At 36.5% G+C, this 20,033-nt stretch overlaps 2 protein-coding genes across 2 annotated transcripts; both read left to right on the top strand.

Moving 5' to 3' along the window:
- The first annotated feature begins 1,865 nt into the window (after positions 1 to 1,865).
- Positions 1,866 to 2,789, top strand: LOC115524000 (olfactory receptor 5AC1-like). Its single transcript, XM_030330316.1, has one exon. It carries the CDS (start codon positions 1,866 to 1,868, stop codon positions 2,787 to 2,789), a length of 924 nt encoding a protein of 307 aa, XP_030186176.1.
- A 13,388-nt stretch (positions 2,790 to 16,177) lies between these two features.
- On the top strand, positions 16,178 to 17,128 carry LOC115522911 (olfactory receptor 5AC1-like). The gene has a single exon (XM_030328476.1). The coding sequence runs from the start codon at positions 16,178 to 16,180 to the stop codon at positions 17,126 to 17,128; it is 951 nt and encodes a 316-aa protein (XP_030184336.1).
- Positions 17,129 to 20,033: the final 2,905 nt, after the last annotated feature.

Here is a 20,033-nt window from a genome sequence, read left to right as displayed (position 1 = left end):
ATATTTCACAAACTCTGTCTTCCCTCAATTTTCTGTATTGTTCTCTGTCTTTGAATCACAAAGCTGGCACTTTAGGGAAATGTTTCAGGCCAGTTCAGATTTGGGGAATGAATTCTTCAGCTTCTGTACAGAACTGGTGACTGGGTTATAGGAGTAAACATGGGGCGCCTGGGTGGCTCAGTCGGTTGAGCGACCGACTTCGGCTCAGGTCATGATCTTGCGGTCTGTGAGCTGGAGCCCTGCGTCGGGCTCTGTGCTGACAGCTCGGGGCCTGGAGCCTGCTTCTGATTCTGTGTCTCCCTCTCTCTCTGCCCTCTCCCACTCATGCTCTGTCTCTGTCTCAGAAATAAACATAAAAAAATTAAAAAAAAAAAGAAATAAACATATGCGATAGAATGATACCCACTTGGGTGGTCTTGGTATGAAAGCCTGGGAGCTGTGAATCTAAGAAGGGGAAATATTCCTTTGAATGGTTATATATTTAGATCAGCTGTTTGTAAATGGGTAGATCCTGTTTTAGATACCAAGGCAGGGATCTGAATACACAAAACATATTTTATGTTCAGACTTATGCATTATTTGTGAAATGCATTGTGATGGTGAGGACTGAGGTTTTCTTCTCCTGGGTCTCCACAAGATCTAGCCTTCTTACTTGCTTCCTTAGGCTTGTAAAACTCGTGGATACATTTTTAGTCTGGGACTCTTATCTGTCTTGACTGGATTTATGTTAGTCATTACCTATTACTGTGATTCATCTTTTCTCATTTGCTTTGCCTTTTAAACAAAATTTATAATTTCTACTATTTAAATTGAATCCACCTTTTCAAAACACTGGTTATTTTTTCTACTGTGGTGTCATTTGTAATGTTTCATTCCACCTTGACTTTGATAGTCCTACTTGTAATCCCAAAAAGAACAGGAAAAGAAAAATCTTTCCAATCATTTTAGAATTTGTGCCTCTGAAATATTAAAACATATTCTCAGTTAATTGGATGGTAATTGTTTTATTTGGCCTATAAAGTGACGGCCTTTGGATCCTTCCCAAACCTGTAAATAAGCTGGTGGTGTCTTTGTTTCTTCACTCCTCTTCAAAGGGGGGCTTTTATTTTTTTATCTTGGGTGCGACACCAGGTAGAGTTTCTACGTGTGACTGAGCTAAGAATGACAGCGTTCTAACTGAGGAGGTACTACACAGATATTTGGTGACTGAATGAATGATTATATTCACATATGAGAGTTTATTGGGGATAATTAAAAAGCGTTAATTAGAAATTAAGAGTGGTTTTGAGTAATATAAAATCAGAAGATTTGATTAGGTATCTGGGGTGATTTATATGAATATATAATCAAATAACAATGATAATGGACAGTAAAAACAGTAATCAATATTAACTTACTGTCTTCTTATTTAACCTATTAATGCCTTAAAGGAACTGAATGATGTATATCACTAATATCAAAGACAGAGTCCATTTTTCATTCAACAGAAAAGATACACAAGATTTCCTGAAAAGGGTAATAATAACACTTTTGAAATTGAACTGCTGCTGTTTTTAGAGACTTTCATATAAAATGTATGTTTTTATTCTCAGTTCTGAAAAACAATTCACTGTTAATATATTCAATTCTAAATATGTATGTACTTAAAAGCCTTTTTAAAAAATCTTTCTCAAAATTATTTATTATATACTTAATGCCCTTAAGTGTGTTTGTAAAAAAGAGAAACACTGTCCCTTCATATTTGTTGAGAAAGTGCCATCTGAAATAGGGAACAGACATTACCATTCAATACCAGTTTTCATGACCTTTGATTGTTTTTTTTCCCTTTACCTATTCTCTCATGGTAGTAATCAGCCTGAGTGGATATGATGGAGACAAACAAGACACAGGTGACGCAGTTTGTTCTCACAGGACTGACAGATCGTTCAGGAATGCAGGCCCCCCTGTTCCTGGTGTTCTTGGTCATCTACCTCACCACCATGGTGGGCAACCTCGGACTGATTTTCCTCACCTGGAAGGACCCCCATCTTCACACCCCCATGTACTTATTCCTTGCTAGTTTGGCCCTTGCAGATGCCTGTTCCTCATCCTCTGTGACTCCAAAGATGCTAATGAATTTTTTATCTAACAATCACATGATTTCCCTGGTCAAATGCATCACCCAGTTTTATATTTTTGCTTCCAGTGCCACCACAGAGTGTTTCCTCTTGGTAGTGATGGCCTATGACCGCTACGCAGCCATATGCAACCCCTTGCTTTATCCAGTGGTGATGTCCAACCGACTCTGTACCTGGTTGATAAGTGTGTCCTATGCGATTGGTTTTCTGCATCCCGTCATTCATGTGGGATTATTGTTTAGATTAACCTTCTGCAGGTCCAATATAATACCTCATTTCTACTGTGAAATTTTGTCACTATATACAATTTCTTGCACTGACCCATCTCTTAATGCATTGGTGATTTTTATTTTTGCTGCTTGTATACAAGCTTTTACTTTTACGACCATCATGGTGTCTTATACCCGTGTCCTCTTTGCCATCCTGAGAAAGAAGTCTGAAAAGGGCAGGAGCAGAGCCTTCTCCACGTGCAGCGCCCACCTGCTCTCTGTCTCTTTGTTCTATGGCACTCTCTTCTTCATGTATGTGCGTCCTGGGTCTGGGCCAGATCAATATCAGGATAAAATGTATTCATTGTTCTACACGGTTATAATCCCCCTGCTAAACCCCTTTATTTATAGCCTAAGAAACAAGGAAGTTTTAGGTGCACTGAGAAAAGTGATAAAGAAATAAATATTTTTTGGGGGGAAAGCTTTCATTATTCCTTATGTTTTCCTCTGTTTAAATAAAGCATAATGTGGGGTTTGCACATAGTGGGGACTTAATCTATAATCGTTAAATGAATGAATAAAAAATTTAGAGTAGATAGACTTGTCTTCATCATAAGTTGTTGTGATCATCAAAATAATTAATGAACATGGTAAAGACAGGCTCCATTTACTTTATGTTATTGTTGTGTTTAATCCATCTTCAAAGACAAAAGTGAAACAGAAATCTCCAAATTACTGTATCTTTGTAACGTGAAGAGCTTTGTGTTTCCAGATACTCACACTTCAAAACTCCTTTGAGTTTATAGTTTTTACAGGAAGACTCATCCTGTATAAGCCCTCTTTTTAAAAAAGACTCATCCCTGTTTAAATAATTCTTGAATGGGTACTTTTTCAAAACCTTGTCTTTAGTAGTTATTTATAATTACCCAAACAATATGAAAACCAAAGTAATATTGTTAGACTGAATATGACAATATATAACCTATTGAGGCATTTAAAATGAACATCTCTGTAAGGTTTAAAAGTAATTTTGCAAATTATATTTGTATTGCAACCATTGAGTGTTAAAAAATTTAACAATCATATATTTAAGAGAAAGCAATTTTCCTGCAATGTAATGAAAAGTTCTAAATTCTTTAAAATGTCGACCTTTTAATTTATTAAGCACTCTCAAGAAGCATCTTGCGTCTGACACACATATGCCAATTGAATTTTTTTCTCCTGTAATTGACAACTACCTGGAATAGCAGATGTGCTTGATGAAGTCATAAGTATGCAACTTAAGTGACTTTTTATTTATAAAAACTATGTATGTGTTCTGTCTGACCCTGTTACCATTTTTGAGTTCCTGAGTAAATTACATATGGCTCTGTGAATATTTTATCAAAAATAAAGGAAAAGGTAGGTAGTTTGACCTACATTACGTTATTGATAGAGCCGATTTTCATAACCCTTAGATGTCTCTTACAGGGCATACAAGGGCAAAGGAGCATATAAACCATGAATAGTGACCCTAGTGCATGCTGGGGGGTAAAAAAAAAAAGAGTAAAGTATTGCTATATACATGGCACATTTCTCAGATCCTAGCCTATTATTTTGATTTGAGGATATAAACAATTTGTTGAGTTATCGAACAACAAAGCAGGTGGTGTGGCCAAGTGGCTCCAGCACGGTGTGTTTGGGGCTCAGTTTTCCCAGACTCTGCTCCTCTCATTGCATCTGAGCTCTGCCTTCTGCTGTGTGGGCTCATTCGAAGCAGGTTGCTCCCTGTGGCTGCAGAATCTCTGTAGGAGTTCTTGCCTCCACTTCTCCACACTCAAGGCCAGCGGCAAACTCTCTCTTTTTTTCTATGTGCCACACAGACTATTTTAAGTATTGGCTGTGTACAATTGCTATCTGGCAATATATAGATGTTCTCTGTCTCCTTTATACCTCTATTATTTCAGGCAGCGTGGTGCCTGACTCCACGCTTTTAACCACTACCCTATGCTGCTTCTATATGACTACAATGTCTTACATGAGACCTAACACTGGTGGCCGAAGAGGCACACAGAAGTAGATGGTACTAGCCAAATCACTGACTGCTTCTTCCGCTCCACAGTGTGCCCTGTGGATAAGAGAAAGGAAGTAAGCCTTCTGATGTGCTTCCTGGATTCTTCTTTTACTGTAAAGCTCAGGTCACCATGCTAGGTTTTCCCCAGGAGATTGTGAGTTCTTTTGTAGAAACTTTTATGTTTTATGGTTTTATATGAAAGACGGTTTGGAATCCAACTAATACTACATAATCCATAAGAACGACCGCATCTCAGGTGCTTCATAGTTCATCTTATAGCATATTGTAAAACTGAGTAGTTCTTTGTTACATCACACTCTGGTGATAACAACTAACAGAATTAAAGACTTAATGTCACCAGTAAAGTCTTGCCCATCTGCCTCCTCACCCAGATGGTATAGGCCAGTGGTCCTCACTTGGGTATCACCTCAAACCAAACAAACTAGAATTTTTAAGATGGGGTTCCAGGCTTCTCATAGTTTTATAAACCTGTCCAAGTGATTCTAATATGCAGTCAGTGTTGACAGTCACTAGAGATAATTATCACGTGAAACTTGGCAAGCTTCCGATGAAGATTAGATGATAATTGAGTATAGAAACTTCTCTGTATGACTATTACAACGACTGCTTGCCAAAGTGGCCACTTTATTAAAGTTTATCCAATTTTTTATCAAGTTTTTATCTTTATTTCTCCCCATTTCTTATGGCACCAAGGGAATAATGATAGATGTCACGTATATTGCATACTATGCTTTTATTTAAGGGAGTGGTTCTCAGTCCTTGTTGGAGTCACCTAAGGTCCTTAAAAATTAAGATTCTCTGACCCAGTCTCAAGCCAGTGAAGTCAGCTTCTCTGGAGATGTGACCCAGCTATTAGTATATCTTTATCACTCCAGGGGATGCCAATGAACAGCCCAGGTTGAAAACTACTGGTTTAAGGGAAAAGTAAAATTTTCATATGGTCTTGATTCTTTAGTTGGATTTGGAAGTCTGACACAATTATCTATATTCTAGTGAATATGGACCTGAAGTTTACTGTCTGAAAACAAGTTCATAAATAAACAAGCAGTAGATAACACTAATTTCTTTCAAATTCCTACCAGATAATGAGTTTGGAGAGACAGACTATGCATATCCAGACAGTTCACCAAAAGTTAGCTGCAATTCTTTCCTAACAAATATTTCTCTTGCATTAATAGAGACCCATATTTCAGTAGATATTTTACATATGTTGGACAGTTCTCCATTCTTGTCCATATGGTAATATGGTATGATCAATCCACTGAATGTCAGCTAGGCTCCTACAAAGTGTCTACAAGGTAAATACTTTATAGAATTGGAGTCTATAGCCTCTATATAACATCTAAAACTGGTTTAGTTAAGCAGAAGAGGGGCCAATGTCATGGAGATTTTTCACTTGAGGTTTTCATTCTTAAGCTTTCGTGTGCATGAACCCACAGGTATTGTATTAAGCAGATCATTGGCTGGTTTCAGGTTCTGTACTATTCACAGGTATCCCAGGCAATTCTGAGACAGGTGGGCCTGGACTACATTCTGAAACACAAAGCTCTAACACTCATCATGATCATGTTAGATTGTGATTTTGATTTCTTCTTAATAGGAAAGTCTACCTGCTATTGTCTGAATGTTTGTGTCCTCCCCAAATTCATACTTTAAAATCTCATTCCCCAAAGATGATGGTGTTAAAAGCTAAGGCCTTTGGAAGTTGCTTAAGTCAGGCGGTGGAGCCTTCATGAATGGGATTAGTGTCTTATAAGACAAGGTTTCAGAGAGATCCCCAACCTTTTCCTCCATGTGAGGACATATTGAAAAGACCCTGGCTATGAATCAGGACGAGGACTTTCATCAGAATGCAACAATACTGGCACCTTGATTTTGGACTTCCAGATTCCAGAACTGTGAGAAATAAATTTCTGTGTTTATAAGCTACCCAGTCTGTGGTATGTTTTATGGCAGCCCGAATGGACTAAGGTACTACCTCATATTTAAATATTACTTCAAGACTTTTAGAGTATATTCATCTGAATTATCCTAATTGATCCTTTCAGTCACTCTGGAAAAATAGAAGGGAGGTGGTATTTCTTCCATTTACATGTGAGGCAGCCTGGAGTAATGGAAAAGCACAGTGTGTCAAATCAGATCTGGTATTTTATTCCTGAGTCTTAGATGAACCTAAAAGTGACCACAATAGCCTCCATGAAATCTTGTAGGTCATAGACAGAAGAAAACAATGAATGTCTGAGGATATTTAAATGGGCAGTGCCTTAATTTCTTCATTTGTATAATAGAGATTATAATATGCATTTATGTCCCTATTCAGCCGATTGGGTGAGACAATATATGTGATGGTACATTACACAGCATAAATCACTATACAAATACAGGTTTTGTCTTTATGAGGAAGTTAAGATCCAACTTTTCTAAAGTGATATAATCAATAAAGGGCTACGCTAAGACAAGAACCACTGTCACAAACTGTCACAGGTTGCTGGTGTGGCCACTCCAGAATTCTTTTCATTATATAAGAAGGTAATGTAAGAAATGGCAGGTGCTCCAAAATGGTTGAGATAGTTTATATGAATATGTCTTTGTTGCAAGTAAGATACAAAAAAATATATTCTTATGATAATGATTATTATATATTTATTAAACACATACATCAAAAAAATTAGTCTTAGGAGACCCTAGGAGACCTACAAAGTGTGAGAAACAGGAACCATTGGACAAGCCAGAATTTGGAGTAATTTACATTTATGGTGAGGCATCTTTTTCCTTTCAAGGAAAACCTCTGACCAGGGTTTACCATAACAGACACTTAAATATATTTTTGGAATGAATGACTAAGCTATTCAAAGTAAGCCTTTTAAAATCACCAACAACTTGCCTTCAAGAAGGAAGGTAGAGCCGTGAACTTCTGGCAAGGTCAAATAAGTCTAAACAACGTTTAGATATTTGCTTAAATTTTTCTTTAAGATTTTATTTTTAAGTAATCTTCACACCCAATGTGGGGCTCAATCTCACAACCCCAAGATTAAGAGTCACATGCTCCACTGGCTGAGCCAGCCAGGGGCCCCTAAATTTTTTTATAATAAATTTCAGAACATTTCATCTTAATTTCCTTCTTTTTGTTGTTGTTGTGTCAAAGTATTCCAGCCAAAAATGTAGAACAAATGACAGAACTAAAAATTATTATTTAAAAATCCCTAATAATATAATTGGTTCTGGCAAGAATCATCAAAGGATGCTAAGACCTTAGCTAAAATATGAATGGGGACTTGGATAGTTTTACAAGGTGCAAAAGTATCTTATCTTTAGTTATTTGCCAGATGTAAGGGAAAATACATAACTTTACACTAAGGAGATCTGCCTGTTAACCCCTTAACCCAAGGATTACCCCGAACTCCACCAACAGTGACACAAACAGGCTTACTGTACTTCCTGATGTTACGCAATATGAAATTCATAGCATCATTTATGAAGAATTTTTGTCAAAATGTTTAATCAAGCCTTTAGATATAAATTCCACCGGGAATAGAAAAATATAAAGAGTAGGAGAATAAGTCAAATAAGGCAGCTAGACAAATCCAGAATGAAGAAATTCCACAAGACTATTGAACAATTGGCCCACTCTCTCCACGTCCTTTCATAAAGGGGAAAAAACAAATAAGAAAACCATGATGATTAACAACAACAACAACAAAGAAGTAAATAAAGGGGGAAAGAAATGATACTTTTGCATTAAAAGAGTCTTGATGAATACAACAAATGCAATGTTACAAAAATAATTTGGTAACAACTGGAGAAATTTGAACATAGACTGCTTATTTGATGGTATTGGAAGTATAGTTTCATTTTATCTAATATCAAAATGGAATTGTGGTTAGGGGAAAATGTCCTTTGTTAATGATGCAGTGTGGAATTTTTAGTTATGAAATGTCATGATATCTGTAATTTTCATTAAAATAAATGTTTCCCTTTAAAATGTGTTGTACCTATAGGTTTTTTTCTTCTAGAAGATGTATCTCATTTGCTCAACATAAATCACTACTTACTGGTCTCTGTGCCAACCTGCAGATGGCTTGAGCTAATTATAAAAGTATTTTATGTACAAAGTTAAACTACCATTGTTACAAATTGGCAACATGACAACATATACCACAGTTTGCTCACCCCCAAACCATTCTCTAACAAAAGAGCTTAGCGGCTTTACTTATGCATAACTAAAATAACTAACATACACAGTTACCTACTATTTAACGAGCCCTTCCTATCTGTCAAATACAGTGCTAAGGGCTTGACATTAACTCTCTCATCTGATTCTTGCAACAACCTTGTAAGTGCACATTTTGACTTCACTTCGCAAATGAGATCTCAAAGCTTAGAGAGTTTAAGTTATTGATGAAAGACATAGAGACAAAGCCAGATCTGAAACCAAAGTCTGTGCTTTCAAGCAACTTTGCTACTCTTCCTCCCCATGTCTAGAAGTGGATATTTAAATTTAAGTGAATTTGTATCCATAGTGAACCTTGATGACATCAAGAATAATTTCAGTTATTACAGCTAACTTTATGATATATTTCAAACCTGGTGTGGGACATCTCCCTTCTTTATCCTTTTTGAAAAAAAAATTTACAATAATCTGTTTGTTCTTCTAGATGAATTAGCATTTCTAGTTAAACTATTTCCTTATTACTTTGTTTAATATTTCATCCAATTTATAAATTAATTTGGAAAAATTAATGCCTTTACTAGATCAAATCTTTCTGCTTAGATAAAATTATGACTTTTCACACATTAAACAAATTTTTATGCCCTTCAGTAGTTTTGCATTTATACCAAATACATATAGATCAGGCATATTTCTTGCCAAGTTTAATCACATATGTATGTATACACACACACACACACACACACACATATGCACATCTGTATATCTATAGATACACAGATTTTTTTCAAGAAATATATTGGGAATATTTTTAGATTTTTGACAATTTGAAAAAACTCAGATGAACTTCATAGTCTGGAGATATTGAAAAATTAAGAAAAAGATACGTCATGAATGCATAATATATATGATACTAGTCTATTTTATCATACTACCATAAAACATACAAAAATCTATATAAAAAGTTAAAGTTTATCAAAACCAACACACACACACACACACACACACACACACACACACATACACACGTAGTCTGCACATGGCTACACTGGCAGTTGAGAGAAAGCAGCATTAAGTCACAACTACATAAAATTAACTGTGGTAATACTGTACCACTGTAATAATTTCATAGTCGCCTTCGGCTGCTGTTGCAATGAGCTCATGTTGAGTACCTGCTTACACAACTTTTGAGGCTAATCACCTGTACGTAAGCAATTGGTTTTTCTAGCAAATTGCATATTGCAGTACAAAGTGATCCTGTAGTTCTCACGTATTTCTCATCATATTTAGTGCAATACCATAAACCTTGAATAAAACTATGGGACACATATGAAGTGCCATTAGTGGTTCTGTTAGTGTTCCCAAAAGTCAGAGAAGAATCATGACATTACAAGAAAAAGTTGAATTGTTTAATATGTGTGGTAGATTGAGGTCTGCAGCTGTGGTTGCCTGCCATGTAAAGATAAATGGATCCAGTATAAAGGACCACTATGAAAAAAAAAAGAAAGGAAATTCTTGAAGTAATCACTGCAACTACGCTAGCAGACTCACAGGTACAAAAACCTTACATTTTTTGCAAAATACCTTTTAATCTCATATTAAAAATGTAGGTTTTATGTGGGTGTGGAATTGCTATAAGAAAGGCATAGCTATAGGCTCTAACATGATTCGAGAGAAAGTGAAGTCATATGATAACTTAAAGCAAAAGGAAGGTGAAAGATCTAAAGTTGGAGAATTTAATGCCAGCAAAAGATGGTTTGATTATTTTAGAAGGATGTTTGACTTAAAAAAACATCAAGATAACAGGAGAAGCAGCTCTGTCAACTAAAAGGCAGCAGATGAGTTCCCTGATGCCATTCAAAAAATCATTGAGGAGAAAAGATGACTACCTGAATAGGTTTTGAATGCAGATGAAAGGGTCCTATTCTAGAAAAAAAAATGCTTTAAAGGACATTTATTAGTAAGGAAGAAAAGCGAGCACCAGGATTTAAGGCAGGGAGAGATGGGCCAAATCTACTGTTTTGTGCAAATGCCCTTGGGTTTATGATCAGGACAGTCCTTACCTATGAAGCTGATGACCCCTAAGCCTTGAAGGGAAAAGAGCAATGCCAGCTTCCAGCCTTTTGGTTGTACAAGAAAGCCCAGACAATAAGAACAGTTTTTCTGAATTGGTTCCATCCTCGCTTTGTTCCTGAACGCAGGAAGTACCTTGCCAGTAAGGGATTGCCTTTTGAAGTTCTTTTGATGTTGGACATTGCCCCCAGCCAACCAGAACCCCGAGTTCAACACCAAAGACATTATAGTGGTCTACTTGTCCCCAAACACAATGTTTCTAGTTTAGCCTCTAGATCAGGGGTTCATAAGAACCTTTAATGCTCATTATACACAGTAATATATGGAAGGGACTGTCAATAGTTTGGAAGAGAACCGCAATAGAGAGAATATCATAAAAGTGTGGAAGGATTATACCACTGAAGATGCCATCACTGTTACAGAAAAATCATGAAAGCCACCAAGCCCAAAAAATTAAATTCTTGCTGGGAAAACTGTGTTCAGATGTTGTACACAATACGATTTATGACAGAGTCAATCAAGGAAATCATTAAAGAGGTTGCGGATGTGGCAAAAAAGGTGGGGCGTGAAGGTTCTCAAGATATGGATCTTGAAGAAATTCATGAACTAATACACACCACACCAGAAGAATTAACAGAGGATGACATGATGGAAATGAATGCTTCTGAGCCAGTGTTAGACGATAAGGAAGAAGACAGCAGAAGCAATGCCAGAAACAAATCAACACTAGGCAATCTGGCAGAAGGTTCTGATTGATTATTCAAGACTGTTTTTGAGTTTGATGACATGGACCCTTCTATGATATGAGAACTGAAAATAAAGCAAATGGAGGAGGAAGGATTGGCACTGGGTTAGAAAAATTTTGAGAGGAATGAAAAAGCAAAAAAGTCAGAGAGAAATGACAATGTATTTTGGTAAAGTTACACTGAGTGGGCCTGCTTCTCCCACAACCTTTCCCACCTCCTTCACCTCTTCTGCCTCTGCTACCTTTGGGACAAGACCAACTCCTCCTTTTCTTTCTCCTCCTGAGTCTCCTCAGTGTGAAGACAAGGATGAATACCTATATGATGATTTATGTCTACTTCATGAAGCAAATAATCATCATGCCATACAGTTAAAACAAAAACTATTTTATGTGTGTGTCTTCATGTGAGAAATTTAGTAACCACACAGCACGAACTGTATGAGATATTTTTGTATCAACTTCATCATCAGCAACATCGCCTATGTATTTATCCTGTAGATGAATACAAGTGCAAGTCTTGTATGGGAGCAAATAGCCTAACCTTACACAGGTGTAAAGTGAGTGATACGTAATACAAAATTAATAAGGTGTTAGTTTTATAACTTTGCTTTCAAAGAATTACATTATCATACAGTATGTCTCTTGTTCGTTATTGGTAAAAACTGTTGATAAGCAGTTCCTATTATCACAGGTGTTTTTTTTAATGTAACAATGTTTCCAATACTGTATTATGAATATAGCTGTAATACGGTATGCCATAAAAAACTTATAACAATTAATTCATTTAATGTATGGTCTGGGCCACCATAAGGCAATCATATTAATTATAGTAGACTATCATAAAGCAATCATATTGCTGCTTCTTTGTATCAGTGCATGAACTGTATTCCTGTAAATAAATATGAATTTCTTTTTCACAGCTTTTCATTTTTGATATCTAGTGTTAGTAACACATATAACGTCTACAGTGTTTTGTATCCTAAGACAATATTGATGTAGGTGCTGACAATTCATCTTTCAGAGGATGTAAACTTACGATACTGATACAGTACAGTACTGTAAATGTATTTTCTCTTATAATTTTATCAATAATATTTTCTTTTCTCCAGCTTACTTTGTTGTAAGAATATAGTACATAATACATTTAATATACAAAATATGTGTTGATTAAGAATTTATTTTATTGGTAAGGCTTATAGTCAACAGCAGGCTATTACAGTAGTTACATTTTTGAGGAGTCAAGTTATACACAGATTTTCACCCACACAGCTGATTGGTGCCCCTAACTCTCATGTTGTTCAAGAGTCAACTGTAATGATATAGAAGACTATATATGGTATACATTAAGTTAAAAATAGCTTATGAAAACTTATGTATAGCAGAGCCATTATTTTGTTTTAAAATGTTCATAAAAATTATGCATCTATAAATTATGTATTTATAAGTATACATAAACATTAACTACATGCATGGGTAAACGATAGGAGAAATATACACCAAAAAGTTAACTGTATTTATCAGTTGTTACTGAGATTACAACAATTTTGTTTCTTTGTGCTTTTCTACATTTTCAATTTTTTTCTGCAATTAACCTGCTTTCATTTTCAGAAGAAACAAGCTATAAAAATAATACAAATAAGCATGTTAAAAATGATTTGTTGATTAGTCTATAATTCCCAATAGATTGAGTTCACTCCACAGGGAATTTTTTGGTGGCATTGAGGGAGTTTCCACATTCTCTTCACAAACAGGTTTGAAGATGGGAAGAAATAAATATCTTTCCTTCCAAACTGCATTGTTCACAGAAAAATAACATGAGACAAACAGTTGTGTTTGACATTTTTGTTCTTGTATCTTAAGAGTTCTTCATGAAAATTTATATCTTATGACATCTCTGCATCTTCTTATAAGGAGTGGGTGAGAATACAGTGCTTTATTTTATTGTCATTATTCTTTCCATGAAAAGTGATAGAACATATCATTTTAGTAACAAGCGTTTCTTATGCGCTGTCAAAATATCTTCAAATTTTTTTGAGATGATTTATCTATCAAATGGAACAGAAAAGAATCCTAACTGAATAGCTAAATAAAAATGTTGTTCAACTCCTTCAACCCCTTGTGGATACAAGGCTATATATCTATAGAATGAAGATTTGAACCCATGTTATAATATAGTCTGTGTGCTTCACCACTATGCTATGCCACCCACTAAGTAGCTAAGATGAATTATAGTCTCATAGGCTGTGGGCAGAAATGCACCTCAGAAATTCCAATGCTGTACAAAAGAGAATCTTAAAATGAAGGTCATACAGTGGCTTAGGCTTATCACTTAGTAATTTATTTATTTATTTTATTTATTTATTTTTTAAATTTTTTTTTTCAACGTTTTTTTTTTTTTTTTTTTTTGTTTTTTTTTTTTTTTATTTTTGGGACAGAGCGAGACAGAGCATGAACGGGGGAGGGGCAGAGAGAGAGGGAGACACAGAATCGGAAACAGGCTCCAGGCTCTGAGCCATCAGCCCAGAGCCTGACGCGGGGCTCGAACTCCCGGACCGCGAGATCGTGACCTGGCTGAGGTCGGACGCTTAACCGACTGCGCCACCCAGGCGCCCCATCACTTAGTAATTTAGAAGTAGAATTCAGACTCAAGCTTTTAAAATTTTGTTACATTTCTGTTAACATTTATTTTGCCAGGATAATGAATTATAGAATCAATCTGTTTAATAATTTGTGTCTTTGAAAGTAAAATTCATTCTGACCTTTATTTTATTATGGGAACTTCACAGAATCAGTTAAAAGTTAGAAATTATAGTTAAGGGGCTTTTCAAGTCTTTTAAAGACCTTTAAAGGGAGGTTATGCCTTCCCCTTCAGTGTGGTTCTTGTTGAGATATTAGTTTTCTAGAAATATGCAGAAAAGAGTTCACCACATCTGCTGAGAACCACACCTCACTGTTGTGTTCTTGGAGGAGTATAAAATAAGGATAATCTTGTACTTGCAGTGGTTTGACAGCAGTGTGCTTGCTCGACAATTACTGTCAATGTGACCAGCCTCTCTGTTGGTGTTTCTCCATGTCTAAAATAAATCCCAAATTTTCTCTTTTCCTATTTCCAGTGAAAATGAAGAACTGCTTTCCTCAAAACAGCCTCTCTTTTAAAGTGGAAAAACTCCAGGTGTCTTTTTATAGAAAACACCCCAATTCTTCTATATATTTTTACGGTTCAAAGATTATTTTCATTAGAGCTGAATTTTTCACAAATATTGTTATTCTTACTTTTGAATTACAGAGTGAAAGCTTTGAGATGTTTCAGCCTAGCACACACTTAGGGAGGGAATCTTCAGCTATGCCTATACAGAATTGATGTCTACGTTACAGAAGTATACATATGTGTTGGAATGACAACCACTTGGGTGGTCTTGTCATAAAACCCTGGGGGCTGCAAATCCAAGATTGGTAAATATTGTCTTGAATGGTTATATACTTCATTAGCTGTTTATTAAAGGCTCGACCTTTTAGATGCTAAGAGAGGGTGTTGAATACATAAAACATATTTTATGTTCAGACTTGTGCATAATTTATCATTCATGAAATGCACTGTGATGGTGAGGACTGAAGCTTTTTCTTTGGGGTCTCCACAGGATCCAGCCTTCTCACTTTCTTTCCAGGCTTATGGAACTCATGGATACATTTTATTTTGGGGCTCTTATCTGCCTTGACTGCTGTCTTTATGTTAGTCATTACCTATTACTGTGGTTCATCTTTTCTCATTTGATTTGCCTTTTAAACAAAATTTATATTTTTTACTATTTAAATTGAATCCACCTTTTCAAAAACACTGGTTATTTTTCCTACTTTGGGGCCATTTGTAATGTTCCATTCCACCCTGACTTTGATAGACCCGTTTGTAATCCCCAAAAGTACAGGAAAGGAAAAATCCTTCCAATCATTTTATAATTATGAGCCTCTGAAATATTAAAAACATTCTTGGTTAACCACATAATTGTCTACATTGGCATGTTGAATGGGAGCTCTTGGATCTATTCCAAATGTGCAAATAAGCTGGCTAGTGTTTTTGTTTCTTCTCTAGTCTTGAAAGAGTGATTATTTTAGCATCTTGAGTGCAGCACCAGAATTAGAAGATCTATGTGTGACTGAGCTAAGAATGATAGTGCTGTAATGTAGAAAGCACTAAATACATATTTATTGACTGAACACATATGTTCACATCAGACAATTTATTGGGAAAATTAAAGCTTCCATTAGAAATTTGGAGTGGCTTGGAAGAATGTATAATCAAAAAGATCTGTTAGGAATTTGAGGAGATTTTGATGAATATACAATCAAATAACATAATAGTAATGCACATAGAACAGCTGAAATGGGATTGTAACTTACTGTCTTATTAGTCTATACAGTGATATCTTGGAAAGAATGATATATATCGCCAATACCAAAGATAGAGTCCAGTTTTCATTCAATAAAAAAGACATGAAGGAGTTCCTGAGAAAAGGTGAAACTACATCTGAACCTGAACGAGTGTCTCTATCATCCTTCAAGTAATACTATACATATTTTACAAGCCTTTTTATCAAGCCTTTACTTCTTGAAATTATCTATATTTATTATCAGTAGTGTGTTTTAAACAAGAGAAGCTCTAAGCTTTACTATTTGTTGAGTAAGGGCCATCTGAAATAGAGGAATATGACTTTGTCATATAATACCAGTTTTCACGATCTTTGTTCATTTTTTCCTTTATCTATTCTGTTATTGCAGGAAACAGCCTGAGTGGATATGATGGAGGCAAACAAGACGCAGGTGACGGAGTTTGTTCTCACAGGACTGACAGATCATCCAGGGATGCAGGTTCCCCTGTTCCTGGCGTTCTTGGTCATCTATCTCACCACCATGGTGGGCAACCTCGGACTGATTTTCCTCATCTGGAAGGACCCTCATCTTCACACTCCCATGTACTTATTCCTTGGCAGTTTGGCCTTTGCAGATGCTTGTTCCTCATCCTCTGTGACTCCCAGGATGTTTGTCAGCATCTTAGACAAAAGTCAAATGATATCCCTCTTTGAGTGCATGGCCCAGTATTATTTTTTTGGTTCCAGTGCCACCACAGAGTGTTTCCTCTTGGTAGTGATGGCCTATGACCGCTACGCAGCCATATGCAACCCCTTGCTTTATCCAGTGGTGATGTCCAACCGACTCTGTACCTGGTTGATAAGTGTGTCCTATGCGATTGGTTTTCTGCATCCCGTCATTCATGTGGGATTATTGTTTAGATTAACCTTCTGCAGGTCCAATATAATACCTCATTTCTACTGTGAAATTTTGTCACTATATACAATTTCTTGCACTGACCCATCTCTTAATGCATTGGTGATTTTTATTTTTGCTGCTTGTATACAAGCTTTTACTTTTACGACCATCATGGTGTCTTATACCCGTGTCCTCTTCGCCATCCTGAAAAAGAAGCCTGAGAAGGGCAGGAGCAGAGCCTTCTCCACGTGCAGCGCCCACCTGCTCTCTGTTTCTTTGTTCTATGGCACTCTCTTCTTCATGTATGTGCGTCCTGGGTCTGGGCCAGATCAATATCAGGATAAAATGTATTCATTGTTCTACACGGTTATAATCCCCCTGCTAAACCCCTTTATTTATAGCCTAAGAAACAAGGAAGTTTTAGGTGCATTGAGAAAAGTGATAAAGAAATGTTTAGGGAAAGCTTTCATTATTCTTTAAATCTCATTCTGTTTAAATAAAGCATAATGTGTCCCTGGGTTTTGCATGTAGTGGGGACTTAATCTATAATCGTTAAATGAATGAATAAAAAATTTAGAGTAGACTTTTCTTCATCATAAGTTGTGATCATCAAAATAATTAATGAGCATGGTAAAGACAGGCTCCATTTACTTTGTGTTGTTGTTGTTTTTAATCCAACCTCAAAGATAAAAATAAAACAGAAATCTCCAAATTACTATGTCTTTGTAATCTGAATGAGCTTTTGTGCTTCCAGATACACACATTTTAAAACTTTTTGAACTTATATTCTTTTACAGGAAGAATTAGCATATGTAAATCGTCTTTAAACACTGCTCAAGCCCTCCTAGATAATTCTTGACTAAGTAATTTTCAAGATTTTATAGATATAAATATCTTTGATAGATGTTTAAAACTATGCAAACGCTATGTGCACCAACGTACTACTGTTAGACTAAATATGACACTAATTCTTCTTGAGGCATTTAATGTAATATATCTGGGACGTTTACAATGTTGAATATTAACTTGCATTTGCATGGAATTCAATGAAAGATATGAAAATCAAGCAATTAATTACTTAAAATAATCTCTTTTCCTGCAATATAGTGAATAGCTCTGAGTTCTTTAAAAATTTCTTTTTAATTTATTGAGTAATCTCACTGAGAACCTTGTTTCCAGAACAGATATACCAGTTGAATACTTTTTTCCCCTGTAATTCACAACTACCTGAAGTAGCAAGTGTGCTTGATCTTTTCCTTACAAATGTTACCTGTGTTTTCCATCTGGCCCTGCGGCCTCTTTGGTCTCCTGACTTTATTACGTATGGCCTTGCGAATGCCCTAGTGAAAAACAAGAAAAGATATCCCCATATACATGACACATCCCTCTAACACCTGGTCTATTATTTCGATTTGAGGATAGAAACAATTTGTTGAGTCATTGAACAACAAAATCTGAGGTGGGGCCCACTGGCTTCACTACCGTGTGTTTGGGGTTTGGGGCTCCGTTTCCTCAGACCTGCTCCTCTCACTGCACCTAAGCTCTGTCTTCTGCTCTATGGGCTCATTGGAACCACACTTCTCTCTATGGGTGCAAAGCATCTGTTAAGTTTCTGTCTCCACCTCTCCACAGTCAAGGCCAGTGGCGAAACTTTTTTTCTTTTTAAGTATTGGCTGTGTATCATGGTTATCTGTCAATGTACAGATGTTCTCTGTCATCTTTATTTTTTCTAACAGAGCTGTCACTAAGGTGGGGTGTAACCCAGCAGCAGATTGGTACATTCTTCTGTGGTTTTGTCAGCACGGGTTGATACATAGCAGGACTGCCATCTTCACAGGCCCCCTGGAGAAACAGCCATAGCGAGTTCCATGGTCCGTGGGGATAATTTTTTTGGCAAATGTTAAGCTATGCAATTTAAATATCCCATTTTATTATGTTTGTTTTCATGGTGTTTAAAGTTGGAAAAAGCTAGTACTTGACTTTTTAGAGATTCTTTAAGAGGAGACTTTCTAAATTTATTTACTTCCTTTTCACCAGAGATATTCCAGGTTTGGTGAACTCACCTCTTCTTGTTTTTCTTATTTTTTTTCTTGTTTTTTTTCTATGACTAGAGGGTCTTAAACTTGCTACTTTGTTACAAAGAAGACATGTCATTAAAGGGGACAAGCTCACCTATTGTGGACCTGGGAGGTTAGGGGAAAGACAGAAGATGGCAATAGTGAAAGAAGAATCAGACTTGCAGGTTTTAATGTCTCCCTCTGGAGGGGACTGGGATTTGGAAGGCAGGGGGCAAATTGATAGTATGGAGTAGTGTGTTTTCTATTGCTGTTTTAACAAATAACCATGAACAGTGGCTTAAAACAATACAGATTTATTACATTAGCTCTGTAACGCAGAAGTCTGACATGAATCTCATTGAATGAAAATCAAGGTGTTGGCAGGGTGAATTCATTTTTGGAAGCTTTGGGTGAGACTTTACTTCCTCCCCTCTTCCAGCTTCTAGAAGCTGCCTACACCCTTTAACTCATGGGCCCCTTCCTGCACCTTCAAAGCCAGCAGTGTTGCATCTCTCGGTGCCTGTCTTCTGTAGTCACAGTTTAGTCTTTAGACTCTGGCTCTTCTGCCTCCCTCTTCCACTTTAATGACCTTTGTGATTGCATTGGACCTCTCCAGATAATGCAGAATAATCTCCCTATTTTAAGGTCAGCTTATGGGCAAATGTAACTCTACCTGCAAGATTAATAACCCCTTTCCATGCAACCTAACATATTTACAGGTTCATATCTTTGATGGCCATTATTTTGCCTACCACACAGACAGCCTTAGAAGAGAGGAACTTCTTCCTAGATTGCCAGTTAGGGCACTGGAAAAAAAATTTCTTGCTCTTCTCCTTCCTTATTTGGCTACATCAAAATGAACTTCATCCTGAAGTGTGTGAAGGCAGGAGAGCCTTGATGTTTAGCTTAGAGGCTGCTTCCCCTCACTGCATTGCATGGCCAGCACCTGGAAATTCCTGCGTATCTGAAACTGGCTGGGAGACGCACTCCTGAAAAGTAATGTTAAAGGATGGACTAGGGCATGTAGATAGAGGGTATAATAGACACCCTAAGAGAGTTAGCAGAGGCAGAAAGCCTTTCAGTATAGTCAAGCCCTGTTCCATTCAAGAGAGACCAGATCACAAGTTCCAACAGGCCTTGACTTTGGCTGCAAAAGCTGAACAAATGAACAGTCTATAAGAGTGTGAGGATATTAGTAGGACCGAAGGTCCTAGGGACTTTCCTTCCACTCCCAACATGTCACATGTCACATGCTACCTCCCCCCCCATATTTTTATATGCCATCTCACAGACAAAGATGAAAAAGATGTAAATTAATTTCTTTTCTT

The sequence above is a fragment of the Lynx canadensis genome, chromosome C2 (assembly GCF_007474595.2).
Source record: "Lynx canadensis isolate LIC74 chromosome C2, mLynCan4.pri.v2, whole genome shotgun sequence".
Classification (NCBI taxonomy): Eukaryota; Metazoa; Chordata; class Mammalia; order Carnivora; family Felidae; genus Lynx; species Lynx canadensis.
Note: the sequence above shows the minus strand (reverse complement) of the source record. Positions and strands in the feature narration are given on the sequence as shown.

Excerpts from the sequence above, each read along its gene's own strand:
- LOC115522911 (XM_030328476.1), top strand. The coding sequence starts at position 16,178 with ATGATGGAGGCAAACAAGACGCAGGTGACGGAGTTTGTTCTCACAGGA.
- LOC115524000 (XM_030330316.1), top strand. The coding sequence starts at position 1,866 with ATGATGGAGACAAACAAGACACAGGTGACGCAGTTTGTTCTCACAGGA.